This window comes from Pelophylax lessonae (genome assembly GCF_965119305.1).
Source record: "Pelophylax lessonae genome assembly, chromosome: 4".
NCBI lineage: Eukaryota > Metazoa > Chordata > Amphibia > Anura > Ranidae > Pelophylax > Pelophylax lessonae.
The window spans coordinates 631,868,486-631,887,678 of record NC_138771.1 but is presented as its reverse complement, the minus strand read 5'-3'; the positions used below and the strand labels follow the sequence as shown (position 1 = coordinate 631,887,678).

The window sequence follows — 19,193 nt, the reverse complement described above, 5'->3', positions numbered from 1 at the left end:
GTCTTCCAGGTTTGCGTCAGTCAGTCTGGAGCATAGTCGACTCTTTTTGGTGGTAAGTTTTGAAAAGAACTGCTGGTGGGTATAGCTGGCTGGTACTGTGCTGTGGGTACTGCTGGCTGGTACTGCTGGCTCAGGCTGGTTCTACTGGCTAGTACTGCTGGCTGGTACCGCTGTGGGTACTGCTGACTCAGGCTGGTACTGCTGGCTCTGCTGTGGGTACTGCTGGCTCTGGCTGGTACTGCTGTGAGCACTGCTGGCTCTGGCTAGTACTGCTGGTTCTGGCTGGTACTGCTGGCTCTGGCTGTTACTGCTGGTCCTGGCTGGTACTGCAGTGAGTACTGCTGCTTCTGGCTGGTACTGCTATGAGTACTGCTGGCTCTGGCTGGTACTGCTGGCTCTGGCTGGTACTGCTGGTTCTAGCTGGTACTGCTGCCTCTGGCTGGCACTGCTGCCTCTGGCTGGCACTGCTGGTTCTGGCTGATACTGCAGGCTCTGGCTGGTACTGCTGTGTGTGCTGCTGGCAGGAAATGCTGGCTAGCAGCAGCGCCACGCTGGAGGAAGAGGCGATGTTTCCTGTATTGGTAACAGGCAGAGTGCATTTGATATCACTCCGGCTGTGACTCACTCAGACTCTCAGAATGGAGCCGGAACTATACAGGAAGCATCGGCTCCATTCTGACAGATCAACTAAGAGACACAGACTCAGCTGCACGGGGGGCCGGACCAAATGACTTTGAGGGCCGCATACGGCCCCCGGGCCATATGTTCCCCACCCCTGATCTAAAGTGACTAAAATGGGTGGAACTCCACTTTAAGTACCGGGGGGGGGGGGTTAAAGGTCCACTTTAAATGTAATTATAAATGCAGTTAGTGTTACATTTCTCTCTTAAAGTGCCTTGAAAAAGTATTCATACCACTAGAAATTTTCCACATTTTCTCATGTTACAACCAAAAATGAAATGTATTTTATTGGGATTTTATGTGATAGACCGACACAAAGTGTCACATAATTGTGAAGTGGAAGGAAAATGATAAATGGTTTTCCAAACTGTTTACAAATAAATATCTGAAAAGTATGGCGTGCATTTGTATTCAATCCCATTTACTCTGATACCCCTAACTAAAATCTAGTGGAACCAATTGTCTTCAGAAGTCACCTTATTTAGTAAATAGAGTCCACCTGTGTGTAATTTATTCTCAGTATAAATACAGCTGTTCTGTGAAGCCCTCAGAGGTTTGCTAGAGAAACTTAGTAAACAAAAGCAGGGTTAGGTTATAAAAAATATCCCATGCTTTGAACATCACACAGAGCACTGTTCAATACATCATCCGAAAATGGAAAGAGTATGGAACAACTGCAAACCTACCAAGACATGGCCGTCCACCTAAACTGACTGGCCGGGCAAGCAGAGCATTAATCAGAGAAGCAGCCAAGAGGCCCATGGTAACTCTGGAGGAGCTGCAGAGATCCACAGCTCAGGTGGGAGAATCTGTCCACAGGACAACTATTAGTCGTACACTACACAAATCTGGCCTTTATGGAGTGGCAAGAAGAAAGAAAGCCATTGTTGAAATAATGTCATAAGAAGTCCAGTTTGCGAGAAGCCATGTGGGAGACAGAGAAAACATGTGGAAGAAGGTGCTCTGGTCAGATGAGACCAATACAGACCTTTTTGCCTAAAAGTAAAACCCTATGTGTGGCAGAAAACTAACACTGCACATCACCCTGGACACACCATCCCTACTGTGAAACATGGTGGTGGCATCATGTTGTGGGGATGCTTTTCTTCAGCAGGGACAGGGAAGCTGGTCAGAGTTGATGGGAAGATGGATGGAGCCAAATACAGGGCTAATCTTAGAAGAAAATCTGTTAGAGTTTGCAAAAGACATGAGACTGGGGCAAAGGTTTGCCTTCTAGCAGGACCCTAAACATACAGCCAGAGCTATAATGGAATGGTTTAGATCAGCAGTTGTTCAGGAACTACAATTCCCATCATGCCTAGTCATGTATGTGAATGTCAGAGTTTTACAATGCCTCATGGGATGTGTAGTTCTGCAACAGCTGCAGGGCCGTAGTTTGGGAATCCCTGGTTTAGATCAAAGAATATTCATGTGTTAGAATGGCCTAATCAAAGTCCAGACCTTAATCTAATTGAGAATCTGTGGCAAGATATGAAAATTGCTGTTCACAGACGCTCTCCACTCCATCCAATGTGACAGAGCTTGAGATATTTTGCAAAGAAGAATGGGCAAAAATGTCACTCTCTTGATGTACAAAGCTGGTAGAGACATCCCCAAAAAGACTTGCAGCTGTAATTTCAGTAAAAGGCGGTTCTACAAAGTATAGACTCAGGGGGATGAATACAAATGCAACCCACACTTTTGACAGATTTATTTGTAAAAAAAATGTTGAAAACCATTTATCATTTTCCTTCCACTTCACAATTATGTGACACTTTCCCGTGTTGGTCTATTACGTAAACCCCCCCCCCCCCCCAAAATATATATATATATATATATATAAAAATAAATAAAACATTTACGTTTTTGGTTGTGAAAAGAAAATATAGGAACCAATAGGTTCTAAACTCGTGCAAATCAATAACCAAAAAACAAATACTACAATAAAGAGCTGCATGTGTAAAAAACACCTATACCGTGAAAAGAAAAAGAGGAACCATGCTCTTATATCATAAAATACATATCCCCATATTGAATAAACAATAGTGAATAAAAAAATAAAAATAAACACATCTTCATTTAAATGATAGAAAATACATAAAAATTGTAAAGCCCATTTATGATCCCGTGAATAACATCCTCAGTGATTATAGGAAAGGTTCCTCTCTACCAGCATGCAGACATACTATACACTCACCAGACTTTATTGACCCCTATTACAGGGAGTCAATTTACGCATATGGGAAAATCCAAGATGTCCTACACGAGGTCACAGGAATGATTTCAAACCGCTGCTGTCATCCATTCAATATGTATATATAAATAGCATATTCAAAGCTCCAGTGTTGCCATATAGAGAGGGAGAGGAACGAACACTCTCATGGTGCAGTATATCAAATCATTTATTTTAACCACTTCAGCCCGAGAAGATTTTACCACCTTAACCACTTTACCCCCAGCCGCCGCAGATGTACTGTGGCAGGCTGGCTCTCCCAGGCAAAGTCCCGTACAATTACGGCGCTCGTCTGGGAGGAGCTAGGGGGCGATTGTGCGCCTCCGGCGGCGCGCTTCCGCCCCCCCACTTGTCAGCGGGGAAGCCAGTGTGTGTGACAGGCGATCTCCCGCCGCTGACAAAAAAGGAAGGACGGCTGATGTAAACACAGCCGCCGTCCTTCTCCCTGAAGTGATCACAGATGTCATGTGATCCTGCTATATAAAATCACATGTCTCTGTGATGACTTCACAAGCCACCCCCCACAGTTAGAATCACGCCCCTAGGGTCACATTTAACCCCTTGATCACCCATAATGTTAACCCCTTCCCTGCCAGTGTCATTATTACAGTAACAGTTCATATTTTTAGCACTGATTTCTGTAGTAATGTCACTGGTACCCCCAAAAGTGCCATAAATGTCAGTTAGGGGTCCGATCTGTCTGCCACAATTTCGCAGTCACGCAAAAAAACACAGATTGCCGCTATTACTAGTGAAAAAAAAAAAAACTATAAAAATTACATAAATCTTTCCTGTAGTTAGTAAACACAATAACTTTTGCGCAAACCTATCAAAATACGCTTACTGCGATTTTTTTACCAAAAATATGTAGCAGAAAACAAATTGGCCTAAAATGTTAATTTTGATTTTTACATTTTTTTATTTTTTTTTGAGAATTCCATATAAAAGAATGTGAAAAATATAGTTTTTTTGTTTATAGCACAAAAAATAAAAATCGCACAAGCTCTATTTGTGGGAAAAAAAGGACGTCAATTTTGTTTGAGAACAGCATCGCACGACAGTTAAAGTCACGCAGTTCCGAATCGCACAATAGGGCCTGGTCATTGAGCAGACAAATCCTTCGGTCTGAAAGTGGTTAATGACCAGGCCATTTTTTGTGATTCGGCACTGCATTGTTTCAACTGACAACTGCGCGGTCATGCGACGCTGTACCCAAATACAATTTATGTCCTTTTTTTCCCCACAAATAGAGTTTTCTTTTGGTGGTATTTGATCACCTGTGCGATTTTTATTTAAAAAACATAAACAAAAAAGAGCGACAATTTTGAAAAAACACCAATATTTTCTACTTTCTGCTAATAAACATTCCTAATAAAAATGTTAAAAAAAATATAATTTTTTTATCAGTTTAGGCCAATTTGTATTCTGCTGCATATTTTTGGTAAAAAAAAAATCCCAAATATCGTATAATAATTGGTTTGGGCAAAAGTTATCACATTTACAAACTACAGGATCGATTTATGGACTTTTTATTTATTTTATTTCTTTTTATTAGTAATGGTGGGAATCATCGATTTTTATCGGGACTGTGACATTGTGGCGGACAAATCTGACACTAAGTGACACTTTTTGGGGACCAGTGACATTAATACAGTGATCAGTACTAAATAATATGCACTATAACTGTATAAATGACACTGACAGGGAAGGGTTAACGCGGGGGGGCGATCAAGGGGTTAAATGTGTTCCCTATAAGTGCTTTCAACTGTGTGGGGGAATGGATTGAACAGAGGCAGAGAGAGATTGGTGCTTCAGCTTACCTGAATCACACGATCTTTCCCTGCCTCTCTGATAGGAGAGCCGTCTTGCATTGTTTACATTCCAGGTGGCTCTCCTGTAAATTTTGCTGAAGACCGCGGGAGGCCGGTGGCAAATGAGCTCGCTCCTCCCGTGGTCTGCCTCCCCCCAGTGTCTAATCACCGCGTGTCTAAGAAACTGCGTGCACATAATCACGTAGATCCTCCCTGCCGCAGTAAATCTGCGCGGGGCGGTCGGCAAGTGGTTAAAAAGAAGGTTGTATTGCACTTACATCAAAGAAGACAGGGATCAGCATGTATTGTATTGGAATCACCAGTTTGCGCTCCACCTGCATTCCAGTTGACCGGAAATGACGTATCTCAAACACCACCCAACACCGTTTCGTCAACCTATGTCTGATGTCCTCAGGGGTTTTTTAACCACTTACCGCCGGCCGGACGTCGATTTACATTGGTCCTTTGATGCTAAATACCGGTGTTATGGCAGCAGATAGCTGCCATAACCCCAGTATTTTTTCGACGGCGGGCAATTGGCTTTCAGGTAAGGGGGGTCCCAGCAGTGGATTCACCGCAGGATCACCCTTACGGTGCGGCAGAAGAGGTGCCCCCCCCCCCGCCTCTTCCCGGCCATTTTCCCGGCTTACTGGACCCGCTGGCAGCAGGGAACACAATCCTGTCCCGGATTCTCTGAGACAGGAAGTCAAGTGAGGGCAAGATGCCCCTCACTCGACTTTATGGTCTCGGAGGACCGGAGCGACGGCAAACGTCGTTGCCTAGCAACCGATTTAAAGGGCCGATTTTTTTTCAACGTTTTTTTTTTTTTCTTTTTTAGTGTAGTTGTTAGGTCTGAGGTCTTTTTGACCCCAGATCTCACAATAAAGAGCGCATGTCATGTGTATTTATATTACAAGGGATGTTTACATTCCTTGTAATAGGAATAAAAATGATCACGTTTTTTTTTTTTTTTTTTTAAATGGTGTAAAAATAAAAAAATAATAAATTAAAAAAATAGGAAAAAAAAAATGAAAATGCCCTGTCCCCGTTAGCTTGCGCGCAGAAGCGAACAAATATGGAAGTCCCGCCCACATGGTGTTCAAACCACACATGTGAGATATCGCCGCGATTGTTAGAGCGAGAGCAATAATTTGAGCCCTAGACCTCCTCTGTAACTCTAAGCTGATAACCTGTATACATTTTTAAAATGTTGCCTATGGAATTTTTAAGTACCAAAGTTTGTCGCCAAGCATGCGCAATTTTGAAGCATGACATGTTGGATATCTATTTACTTGGCGTAACATTATCTTTCACATTATGGGAAAAATTATGCTAACTTTACTGTGAATTTTTTCCCAAAAAATTGCGTTTGGAAGACCGCTGCGTAAATATGGTGTGATAAAAAATATTGCAACGATCTCCATTTTATTCTCTATTGTTTCTGCTAAAAAAATATATAATGTTTGGGGGTTCTAAGTAGTTTTCTAGAAAAAAAAAACTGATTTTAGCTTTTAAACACTCAAGTGTCAAAAATAGGCCCGGTCTTGAAGTGGTTAAGGCACTGTATATATATTTAATCTGTCTATTTACTGTTTGCCTGGAATTCAGCTTTAAATACATTCCATGTGTTCTGTTCTCAGACGGAGTTCATGAAACCTCTGGACAGTACTGCGTTGATCAGCCTGCAAGAGCTGAATCGATAGAAGGGAAGTCGGTCACCATCCCGTGCCAATTTGCATTTCCAGAAACGGAGAACAGCATTGAGTCCGCAACTATCATTGTGAAAGCTTCTGATGAGAGCTTCTGTAGTGGGGATAATAAGATAATTTATGACTCCAATAAAGGAGTGCTCTCTGACAAGTATCAGGAAAGGCTAAATGTGACATTCAATCTAAGACACAGAAATGCCTCAATAACCATAAACAATGTAACAAAGGACGATGTTACACGCTATTGCTGCCGCATAGAAATGACTTTTCTCAATGGGAGAACACAGAATTGGCAAATTGCAGATGGCACACCGCTTACAGTGAAAGGTAAGACAAGGTCAGACTTTTCAAAATGGAACTTTCTTAATATACAGTGCATCCGGAAAGTATTCACAGCACTCCACTTTTTTCACCTTTTGTTATGTTACAGCCTTATTCCAAAAATAGATTAAATTAATTATTTTCCTCAAATTTCTACAAACAATACCCCATTAACAACTTACGGACCGCCCGCCGCAGTTTTTTTCGTCTGTAATTTGATGGTAAATACCGGGGTTATGGCAGCAGATAGCTGCCATAACCCTGGCATTTTTTTAAACCGCAGGCGGTCCGCTTTAATATAAGGGTGGTCCCAGTGGCGGATTCATCGTGGGATCACCCTTACGGGCGGCGGGAGGGCTACCCCCACTCCCCCCATGGCTTCCTGGACCCCGCTTACCTGACCTGCCCGTAGTAGGGAAAACGATCTGTTCCGCTGTCCTCCCAGGCCTTGGAGGACTGGAGCGACGTCATACGTCGCTTCCTAGCAACGGATTTAAAGAGCCCATTTTTTTTTTCATAATGAAAACAAAAATACTTTTTTTTTTTTTTTTTAGATGTGAGATGTGAGGTCTTTTTGACCCAAGATCTCATGTTAAAGAGGTCCTGCCATGCTAATTTCTATTACAAGGGGTGTTTACATTCCCTGTGATAGGAATAAAAATGGTAAAAAAAAACAGTGTAAAAATAAAAGATAAAATAAATAGGAAAAAAAATAAAAACGAAAGCGTCCCATCCCCGTTAGCTTGTGCGCAGAAGCGAACTCATACGCAAGTCCCGCCCACATATGTAAACGGTGTTCAAACCACACATGTGAGGTATCGCCACGATCGTTAGAGCAAGACAAACAATCTGAGCCCTAGACCTCCTCTGTAACTCTAAACTGGTAACCTGTAGACTTTTTTTAAATGTCACCTATGGGGATTTTTAGGTACCAATGTTTGTCGTCATTCCACAAGCGTGCGTAATTTTGAAGCATGACATGTTGGGTATCTGTTTGCTCAGCGTAACATTATTTTTCATATTAGAGAAAAAAAATTGGGCTAACTTTACTCTTTTCTTGTCTTTTAATTCAAAAAAGTTAATTTTTTCCAAAAACATTGCGTTTGTAAGGGCGCTGCGCAAATATGGTGTGATAAAAAATATTGCAACAATCTCCATTTTATACTCTAGTGCAGGGGTGGGGAACCTACGGCCCAGGGGCCGTATGCGGCCCTCAAAGTAATTTGGTCCGGCCCCCCATGCAGCTGAGTCTGTGTCTCTCAGCCGATGCTTCCTGTATAGTTCCAGCTCTGTTTTGACAGTCTGAGTAAGTCACAGGCAGAGTGATATCAAATGCACTCCGCCTGTGACCAATACAGGAAACATTGCCTCTTCCTCCAGTGCGGCGCTGCTGCTAGCCAGCATTTCCCGCCAGCAGCACGCACATCAGTACCAGCCAGAGCCAGCAGTACTCACAGCAGTACCAGCCGTACCCACAGCAGTACCAGCGAGAACCAGCAGTACCATCCAGAGCCAGCAGTACCCACAGTAGTATCAGCCAGAGCCAGCAGTACCCACAGCAGTACCAGCCAGAACCAGCAGTACCCACAGCAGTACCAGCCAGAGCCAGCAGTACTCACAACAGTACCAGCCAGAACCAAAAATACCAGCCTGAACCAGCAGTACCAGCCAGAGCCAGCAGTACTCACAGCAGTACCAGCCAGAGCCAGCAGTACCCACAGCAGAACCAGCAGTACCAGCCAGCAATACTAGCCAGTAGTACCAGCCTGAGCCAGCAGTATCAGCCAGCAGTACCAGCCTGAGCCAGCAAGTGCCCACAGCAGTACCAGCCAGCAGTACCTAAAGCACATTATAGCCTGAGTCAGCAGTACCCACAGCAGTACCAGCCTGAGCCATCAGTACCCACAGCAGTTACCAGCCAGCAGTACCAGCCTGAGCCAGCAGTACCCACAGCAGTACCAGCCAGCTATACCCACCAGCAGTACCCGCCAGCAGTTCTTTTCAAAACGTACCACCACAAAGAGTCGACTGCGCTCCAGACTGACCGACGAAAACTTGGAAAACCATTGCGAGTAGCAACATCATCAATACCAGCTAACATCACACACCTGACCAAAGAGAAGCAGTTGCAGCTATCACATTAGGGGTGAGTTAATTAAATGTTTGTCCAAATATAATAAGCACATTTTTAAGTTTTTAATTTTGTACAGCCCCCGAATGATTTTCTAAATACCCAAATGGCCCTTGGCAGAAAAAAAGGTTCCCCACCCCTGCTCTAGTGTCTCTGCTAAAAAAAATGTTTGGGGGTTTTAAATAATTTTCTAGCAAAAAAAAAACAAAAACGTATTTTTAACTTGTAAACAACAAGTGTCAAACAAAGGCCCGGTCCAGAAGTGGTTAAGACAATGTTAACCACCTCCCACCCGGGCCATTGTAAATATACAGCCGGGTGGGAGTCTCCTCCTTCTGATTGGACGTTCCGGAACGTCCTTCAGAAGGAGAGAGATCGTGCTGCCGCGGGCACGCGCAGCGGCGCGATCTCGATGTGTCTGTGTCCCTCGGACACAGAGCAACATCATTCGGCAGGAGGGCACTGTGATTTGCCCTCCTGATCACATGACGGCTGTGTCCAATCACAGCCGTCATGTAATGTAAATAGAGCCGTTGTAACGGCTTCGATCTCTTCTCCTCCTGACAGATCCTGTCAGTGAGGAGAAGAGGGATGATCTGTGCTGCAGCCAGGAGGGATCAGTGAGTATTTCTAATTACTCACTGATCACAGGGGGGGTCTGTGCTGGTAATCAGAACATTGATTACCAGTGCAGCCCTGGGGGCGGGGGGGGTGCCACTAGAGCCACCAGGGATGCCCACCCATGACCACCAGGGATGCCCACCAGGGATGGCAAACAGGGCTCAGAGAGCCCCCCAGTGCCCTCCCTATCAGTTCTGCCCACCAATGCCATCTATCAGTGCTGCCCACCAGTGCCGTTATTGCCATCTATCAGTGCCGCCCACCAGTGCCCATTATTGCCCACCAGTGCTGCCTATCAGTGCCCATCAGTGCCCCCCATCAGTGCCAATCAGTGCCGCCCATCAGTGCCGATCCTTGCCGCCCAACAGTGCCACCTATCAGTGCCCATCAGTGCCCATCAGTGCCGCCAATCAGTGCCCATCAGTGCTGCCTATCAGTGCCCACCAATGCTGCATATCAGTGCTATCTATCAGTGCCACATATCAGTGCCCATCAGTGCTGCATATCAGTGCTACCTATCAGTGCCCATCAGTGCTGCATATCAGTGCTACCCCATCAGTGCCTCCTCATCAGTGCCTCCTCATCAGTGCCTCCTCATCAGTGCTACCACATCAGTGTCTCCTCATCAGTGCCTGTCAGCGCGGCATCATCAGTGCAGGAAAAAACGTATCAATTTACAAAATGTTATAACCTAAACAAAAAAACTTTTTTTTTTTTTTCAAACTTTTCAGTCTTTTTTTATTTGTGCACCAAAAAAGAAAAAACCTGACAGTGATCAAACACCACCAAAAGAAAGCTCTATTTGTGGGGGAAAAAATTACACAAATTTGGTTTAGGTACAGTGTTGCATAACCGCGCAATTGTCATTCAAATTGCAACAGCGCTAAAAGCTGAAAATTGGTCTGGGAAGGAAGGGGGTTTAAGTGCCCGGTATTGAGGTGGTTAAAGAAGTGTGTTTGAAATCTTTGCAAATGTATTTAAAATAAAAAACAAAAAGAAAATCCCATGTACATAAGTATTCACAGCCTTTTCCATGACACTTTAAAATTGAGCTCAGGTGCATCCTGTTTCCACTGATCATCCTTGAGATATTTCTACAACTGGATTGGAGTCCACTTGTGGTAAATTCTGTTGATTGGACATGATTTGGAAATGCACACACCTATCTATATAAGGTCCCACAGTTGACAAACCAAGCCATGAAGTCCAAGGAATTTTCTGTAGACCTCTAAGACAGGATTGTATTGAAGTACAGATATGGGGAAGGGCACAGAAACATTTCAGCAGCATTGAAGTTCCCAATGAGCACAGTGGCCTCCATCATCCCTAAACGGAAGAAGTTTGGAATCACCAGGACTCTTCCTAGAGCGGACCACTCAACCAAACTGAGCAAACAGGGGAGAAGGGCCTTAGTCAGGGAGGTGACCAAGAACCCAATGACAGAACTCCAGCGTTTCTCTGTGGAGAGAGAAGAACCTTCCAGAAGAACAACCATCTCTGCAGCACTGCAGCAGAGCTGTATGGTAGAGTGGCCAAATGGAAGCCACTCCTCAGTAAAAGGCACATGACAGCCCATCTGGAGTTTGCCAAAAGGCACCTGAAGGACACTCAGACCATGAGAAACAAAATTCTCTGGTCTGATAAAACAAAGCGTCATTTCCATGGAAACCAAGCACCGCTCATCACCTGGCCAATACCATCCCTGCAGTGTGGTAGCATCATGCTGTGGTGATGTTTTTCAGCAGCATGAACTGGAAGACTAGCCCTTGATGAAAACCTTCTCCATAGCGCTGTGGACCTCAGACTGGGGCGAAGGTTCATCTTCCAACATGACAACGACCCTAAGCACACAGCCAAGATAACAAAGGTGTCAGGGATACCTCCTGCAGGTATCCTTCAAGGGTGATTAGATCAGCTGGTTGCACCAAGGAATCAGGACACAAAGGAATAAGGTGCAAATACATTTAATAAGCAAGTGACATATTCAAATAGCCACACCAGTGGACAAAAACAAGAACCAAAATATAAATGCAACAGCAAACCCCAATAGTGGCCTAACAAACTAACTACACAAGGAGCAAGCAATAGCAAGACAGGAATGGAACAAGAGACAAGGAAAGTGGGGAGCCAAGTACAGGAAGCAGGGTACAGGGAACGGAGCTCAGGGTACAGGTTGAAGGATACAGGATACCGATACAGGTACAGGATCAGGCTCAGACAGGAATACGGCTAGCAGAGAAGGGTTCAGGATCAGGCTCAGACAGGGATACGGCTAGCATAGAAGGGTTCAGGATCAGGGATCAGGAACAAGCACAAACAGGGACAAGGGTAGCAAAGAATGCTGAAGCCCTGAACCTTAGTGAAGGGCGGGCTTATATTCCCACAGCAGTTCTCAGGTGCAGTCTAAGAGACACCTGCTGGTGGGCCCAGGAACTGTGCCCTTCAGTTACTGGAACAGCAGAGCCACCAACAGGTGACTGACGTAATAACACTGATACTGACAAAAGGAGTGGCTACGGGACAACTCTGTGAATGTCCTTAAGTGGCCCAGACTTGAACCCAATTGAACATCTCTGGAGAGATCTGAAAATGGCTGTTCACCGATGCTTCCCATTCAACCTCATGGAGCTTGAGACGTCCTGCAAAGAATGGGAGAAACTGCCCAAAAGTTGGTGTGCCAAGCTTGTAGCATCATACTCAAAAAGACTTGAAGCTGTAATTGGTTCAACAAAGTATTGAGCAAAGGCTGTGAATACATATGTACATGGTATTTGTTTCATTTTTTATTTTTAATACATTTGCAAAGACTTCAAACAAACTTCTTTCACATTGTCATTATAGGGTGTTTGTAGACATTTGAGGAAAATAATGAATTTAATCCATTTTGGAATAAGGCTGTAAACATAACAAAATGTGGAAAAAGTGGAAAAAGTGAAGCGATGTGAGCACTGCATATAAATGATAATTGATATGTTTGTTCTTTTTTTTTTTACTATAGTAATACAGGCTGATAAAAATCTTCAAAATGACAAATGAGAAATGTCCATGGTTGGCAGTCATGTAAACTGTTGACAGCCTAGTGTATTTTACAATTCAATTTGCTAAGTGATAACATTTCTAACCTTAGGCCATTTTCACACTAATGCATACATGCCTAGAGGAATGAGCTATGCAGATTCCATCACTCACATGTCATGAATGGGTCAAGGGACAGTATCTCTTAACCAGTTCTGGACCAGAAGGATTTGCCTCCTTACTGACTAGGCCATTTTTAGCAATTCGGCACTGCGTTACTTTAACTGATAACTGCGTGGTCGTGAGACGCTGTTTCCCTAAATAAAATGAATTGCCTTTTTTTCCCACAAACAGAGCTTTCTTTTGGTGGTATTTTATCACCTCTGTGATTTTGTGATTTTTATTTTTTGGTGCTATAAACAAAAAAAGAGCGACAATTCTCAAAAAAAATATATATTTTTCACTTTCAAAATGTTTAATCTTTTTAGGCTAATTTGTATTCTGCTACACATTTTTGGTAAAAAATTGCAATAAGCGTATTTTGATTGGTTTGTGCAAAAGTTATCGCATCTACAAACTAGGGGAAAGATTTATGTCATTTTTATTTATTTTTTTACTAGTAATGGTGGCAATCTGCAATTTTTAGAGGGACTGCAACATTGCGGCGGACAGATCGGACCCCTAACTGTCATTTTTGACACTTTTGGGGGGACCAGTGACATTACTGCAGTAATCAGTGCTAAAAATATGCACTGTTACTGTAAAAATGACATTGGCAGGGAAGGGGTTAACCTAGGGGTGATCAAAGGGTTAAGTGTGAGCCTAGGGGAGTGCTTTCTAACTGTATGAGGGATGGGCTTGTGAAATGATCATAGAGACCTGTGATCCTATATAGAAGGATCACAGGCGCTCTGTGATCATTTCAGAGAGAAGAACGGTCAGCTGTGTTTACAACAGCAGACCGTCCTTCTCTCTCAGCGAGGAGCAATCGTGGGTGCCCAGCAGCAATCGTGACCATTGGTCCCGTGAATTGGCATCTCTGCTGCCTAGTGGGGGCTGAAACGTGCCACTGGTGGCACGCATGTTCCCCCCAGCACCACGCCCACAGCCGACGTATCCCTACATCGTTTCGCGCAGGCGAGCCAGCCTGCCGCAGTAAGTGGGCTAAAAAAATTGATTTAGTTTCTCTCTGAGACAAATCCCTCACACAATTAGATCCCCTACATGGAGAATCAACGCAATCAATGCCACAAAAATGTAACAATGATGGGTAGGGATGGCCTTGCGGTACGCCCGGCGGTCGGTTCGCGGAAAACTTTGCTCGTTCGCAGTCCGCCGGTTTTTCAAACATATGGCGTTGTTGGCGGCAGCCATATTAGTTTACAACCTTGACCTATGACACAGCTATCAGGTGGAACAGGACAGCCAATTGAGACATTTCAGCACATGGACATACCCCCTACTTTATAAATAGACCAGACCTGGTGGCCATTTCACATTCTGCTTTTTGTCAGTGTAGGGAGAGGTTTGCTGTGTGCACCAGAGACAGATTGTCAGTGACACAAATAGCTCTGTTATAGGACCACAAAAGTCCTTTCAACGACTGTTATTTGGTATAGGTGTACTATTCTTTGGTGTGCAGTGCACTATATAGGGGTGTAATACACTTATAATATACTTTCTAATATAGAAAGCATATTATAGTGGATTTGTATTGTGCACTGTGCAGCATTGTGACTGGTGTGGTGAGCGTTTCTGCAGCGATACTACAACTACAAACATATGTTTCAGGAGCAAACCATCAACCATGTCACATCTGGCGCTCCCAGGATGCCGGCACATGGCTCCGCAGTGTGTTTTTTAATGTGTCCGCTGCTGACAATAGTGTTGCCATCTGCATACTTTGCAGTCAACGCAAAAGTCAAAGTAAGCCCAACACTCACCTAGGGACGACAGCCTTAAGAAGGCACCTGGACTCCAATCACTGAGCCCAGTGGCAACAACGCCGTCAGAAACCCACAAAGCCATACTCCAGGCTCTCACTTTCCAGCCTCTTCTCCTTCTCCTCTCTCCTCACAATTGTCCTCCACTCAACCTTCCATCATGCCATCCTCACGTTGTTCTGGAAAAAGGCAGGCTTCCGTGGCCCAAATGTTGGAGCATAAAAAAATGATGACGCCGGATAACCCTCTTGCCCAACGTTTGACTGCTGGCATGTCGGAACTGATAGCCCGCCAACTATTGCCATATCAACTAGTGGACTCTGAGGCCTTTCGGAAATTTGTGGCCATTGGAACACCACAATGGAAGGTCCCAGGAAGGAAATATTTCTCGCAGAAGGGCATTCCAAAGCTGTATGGCCATGTTCAGCGGCAAGTGAATGTATCTCTGGCACACAGTGTTGGTGCCAAGATACATCTGACCACAGACACATGGCCTAGCAAACACGGGCAGGGAAGGTATATCACTTTTACTGCCCACTGGGTGAACCTTCTGACGGCCGTCAAGCATGTATACCGTGGCACCCATGTAGATTTGGTTTAACCGCCACGGATTGCATGCAGGTTTGCCTCTTCTTCTCCTCCTCCTACTCCATCCTCCCTCTCCTCCTCGGCTTACTCCTCCTTTTCTGCTGCTACCGTCTCTTCCGCTGCACCGCCCAGGATCCCCAGAACCTATTCCACATGCCAGGTGAGACGTTGCCATGCTGTGCTGCGTCTGTTGTGCCTAAAAGCCAAGAGCCACACTGGTCCTGCACTCCTTTCAGCTTGACAGGCAGACAAGTGGCTGACACCGCTCAATTTGACAGTTGGTAAAGTGGCGTGCAACAACGCGGTGCCAATCTGCTGAGCACACGGAAACAGGGCAAAATTACACACGTGCCATTCATGGCACATTTCCTGAACTTGGTCGTGTAGCGAAATACCAAATTGCCAAATACCCTTGGGTCCAGGATGTCTTGCGGCAGGCCACGAAAATCTCGGGCCATTTCAGAAGATCTTACACAGCCATGTCTCACCTTGCTGACATTCAGCGGCGACACCATCTGCCCATCAGGTGTCTTATTTGTGACTGCCCGACACAATGTAACTCAACCTTGTATATGGTTGAAAGGGCTGCTCCAGCAGAAACGTGCAGTTAACGACTACCTTTATGAACTCTGCTGCAGGACAGGTTCTGGGGAGCTTGGGTTTTTTTCACCTCGCCAGTTGCTGCTCATGCGGGACACATGCTGACTTCTGCGGTCGATGAAATCACCAAACTGGTCAGTAACAGCCAGGGCACCATCGGTGACATCGTACCTTACGCCTTCTTTCTGGAGCGTGCATTGCTTTGTGTCATTGATCAAGCCGTTGAGGAGCAGGAGCAGGAAAATGAGGAAGTGGCAATGTTGGATGAATTCCCAGGGGGTGCTACTCCATCTGAGACAACAACAGTCTTAGTCAACAACAGGAGTCTGAAGAGAAGTCAGAGGAGGATGGTGCTGGGGGGGATGAGGAGAAGCAAGAAGAGCATGATTTAAACCTTTCCTTGATCCCTGGTGTTGTCCGTGGATGGGGGGAGGAGAACGAGGATGACATTATCCTGGATGATGAGCTGGAGCCAGGCCACTACACCACTTCTAGTTTAGTGCGCATGGGGGCCTTCATGCTCCAGTGTTTTAAGGGGGACCCCCGTATAAAAAGCATAAAGGGCAATGACCAGTTCTGGGTGGCAACGTACTTAGACCCCCGATACAATGTTACCACCATCACAGAGGGCGTTCAGAATGCAGCACTTCCAGGCCTTGCTTCGAGAAATGCTGCATTCTGCTTTTGTGTGCGCTGGCAGAGGAATTTCCACTCAGACAAACAGTTGCGGGTAGCAATCCAACAGCGCCTGCAAGAAGAGGGCGCTTTGAAGATGTGTTGGTCACTTCAGATATGAGATCCTTCTGTCAGCTGACCCATCGACAGCTGTATTTCGTATCCAGCATCAGGGAACACCTAGACCGACAGGTGTCTGACTACATCGGGTTAATGGCCGATGTGGACGCTCTGAGGAGTGATGAACCCCTGAATGACTGGGTTGGCAGGCTTGACCTCTGGCCAGAGCTTGCACAGTTTGCAGTGGAACTGTTGGCTTGCCCCCCCCCCATCCAGTGTCCTGTCCAAAAGGACGTTCAGCGCAGCAGGGGGGATCGTGACCTATAAGCGCACTCGCCTAGCTCATGACAGTGTTGACTACCTCACATTCATAAAAATTAATAAGGCATGGATCTCAGAGGAATTCAACACACGTGACCAGTAGACCATGTTTCATTAAAATTCCTCATGACAGGCCACAAATATCAGCCAGACCGCCATCCGCCCAAAACAATTCACGGTCCTTGTCTTCGGTAAATATAGCGGTATAAAAGGCATTTCATGTCCATTGAATGCCTAACTTCTGGGGCCTTTCATGGCCGACAATTATTTTTCCTATCAATGCCTAATGTACCTCCAGCCACAGAATACAACGTTCTTAGCTGTCAGCTAAACACATGTGGGCTAATTTTTGAGGCCTGTACTGGCCGACACTTACTTCTGTATCCTGTGAATGCCTAATGTACCTTCAGCCACAGAATACAACTTTCTTAGCTGTCAGGTAAACGCATGTGGGCTAATTTTTGGGGCCTGTACTGGTAGACACTTAACTTCTGTATCCTGTGAATGCCTAATGTACCTTCAGCCACAGAATACAATGTTCTTTGCTGTGAGGTAAACGCACGTGGGCTAATTTTTGGGGCCTGGAATGGGCGACACTTACTTCTGTATCCTGTGAATGCCTAATGTACCTTCAGCCACAGAATACAACATTCTTAGCTGTCAGGTAAACGCATGTGGGCTAATTTTTGGGGCCTGGAATGGGCGCCACTTAATTCTTTAGCCTGTGAATGTCTAATTTTTCAGACTGGAATTGAAAATCAATGGGTCTGTAAATGTTCCGCCAAATCGTGGAAGGGATGCAGACCCATTTTACAGATGTGTGAATGGACCCTATATGTATTGGACATGTATTTACCAGCTGCTGTCAGTTCTGGCTGATTTAGGAAAAAAGAAATACATTTTTTTGCTGTAAAAAAAAAAAAAAAAACTTTTCCAATAGCAATACTTCTGTTATGACATTGTCTATGTGGTGGGACTATTTGTGTACAGCTAGTAAGTATTTTGTGGCTGCAAATATGACCTAAAGGTTTTTAAAGTTTTCCCCCCATTAAAGTCAGTGGGGCCCGCCGCGAACTTGCGGTTCGCGAACATTTGAGAAAGTTTGCGGCTAACGTTCGCGAACCGCCCCAGCCGATGTTCGTCCATCACTAATGATGGGTCTCTATTATGTTTTTCTCTGAAATGTAAGGAGACACTATGCTTTTTAAAACCTTTTCTAATATTTGTTATATGTTCTGAAATGCATATACGCAATACTCTCTTCGTTCTCCCTACATAATATAACCCACATGGACACCACAACAGGTACACCACATGAGTTGAATTGCAAGTAATTGAACTCCTTAATATTGATAGTTTCACCATCAATATTGGTGAAAGAAGTTCTTCCTCTCTCATTTGTATGATCTGTTCTACAGGAAATACACTTACGACAAGGAAAAAAACCATGTAGATCCACGTGGATTTTTTTTAAAGCCAGATGGATCCAAAATCTTTTTCACCACCTGGTCGCCGAAGTTTGGAGCGTTCCTATATATGAACTTGGGACTTGTTGGAATAACCAGTCCGAAGTCCCTATCCAAAGTTAAAACATGCCAATGTTTCTGGAATATGCTCTCAATATCCTTATATTGATGATGGAAACCAGAAATAAAACTACACTGATGTTGATTACTGTTCAAGTTCTCCATATTATTTTTGATTTTAAGACACTCTGCCCTCGGTAACAATGCCACTTCATTGATGGTCTTATCTAAAATTATCTCCTTATAACCCTTCTGTAGGAATTTATTTTTTAGCAATTCTGACTGTTCAAGAAAAGTCTCTTGGTTGGTACAATTACGTTTAGCCACAATATTTGACCCTTAGAAATATTCAGAATCCAAGATGGATGATGACCATTCCTAATTGTCAGATAACTGTTCCTATCTGTAGTCTTAAAATACACACTGGTGGATAATGATGTTCCCATTGCCTCAATTTGTACATCTAAAAAATGTATAATGCTTTCACTCATTTGATAATCCAATTTGATATTATTGGTATTACAATGTAGGTGAGTGAGAAAATTACACAGCGATTGCTGAGTTCCCTCCCAGATAATCAGCAGATCATCAATAAATCTCATATATAATTTGATGTGGGGCCTATTTTTATTGAAGACAAATCTGTCTTCCCACTCAGCCATAAATAGGTTGGCGAGGCTGGGAGAAAATTTTGCTCCCACAGCGAAAGAGATTCAGGTGTGGCCGGAAGGGTCGTCAGACGTTCTTCAAGACTGTTTTGATACAACTGACTGGAATATGTTTAAGCGGGCTGCCACTTGCAATAACATCATTGACCTCTAGGAGTACTCGGAGACTGTCACTGCCTACATCAACAAGTGTATTGAGGATGTAACAGTCACAAAAACCATCAATGTCCGGGCCAACCAGAAGCCGTGGATGACAGGGGATGTCTATAGACTACTGGGGATGCGGAACG

General features: G+C 44.5%; 1 protein-coding gene across 1 annotated transcript in view; it reads left to right on the top strand.

Annotated features, from left to right (window-relative positions):
- The window catches only part of LOC309552864 (uncharacterized protein), a gene marked incomplete at both ends in the record, with an annotated part of 124,000 nt that overhangs the window by 91,612 nt on the left and 13,195 nt on the right, over positions 1–19,193 (top strand). The window contains one exon of the mRNA XM_082253775.1: positions 6,372–6,761. Coding sequence (XP_082109901.1) covers positions 6,372–6,761 — 390 coding nt within the window. The remainder of the gene's footprint in view (positions 1–6,371; positions 6,762–19,193) is intronic.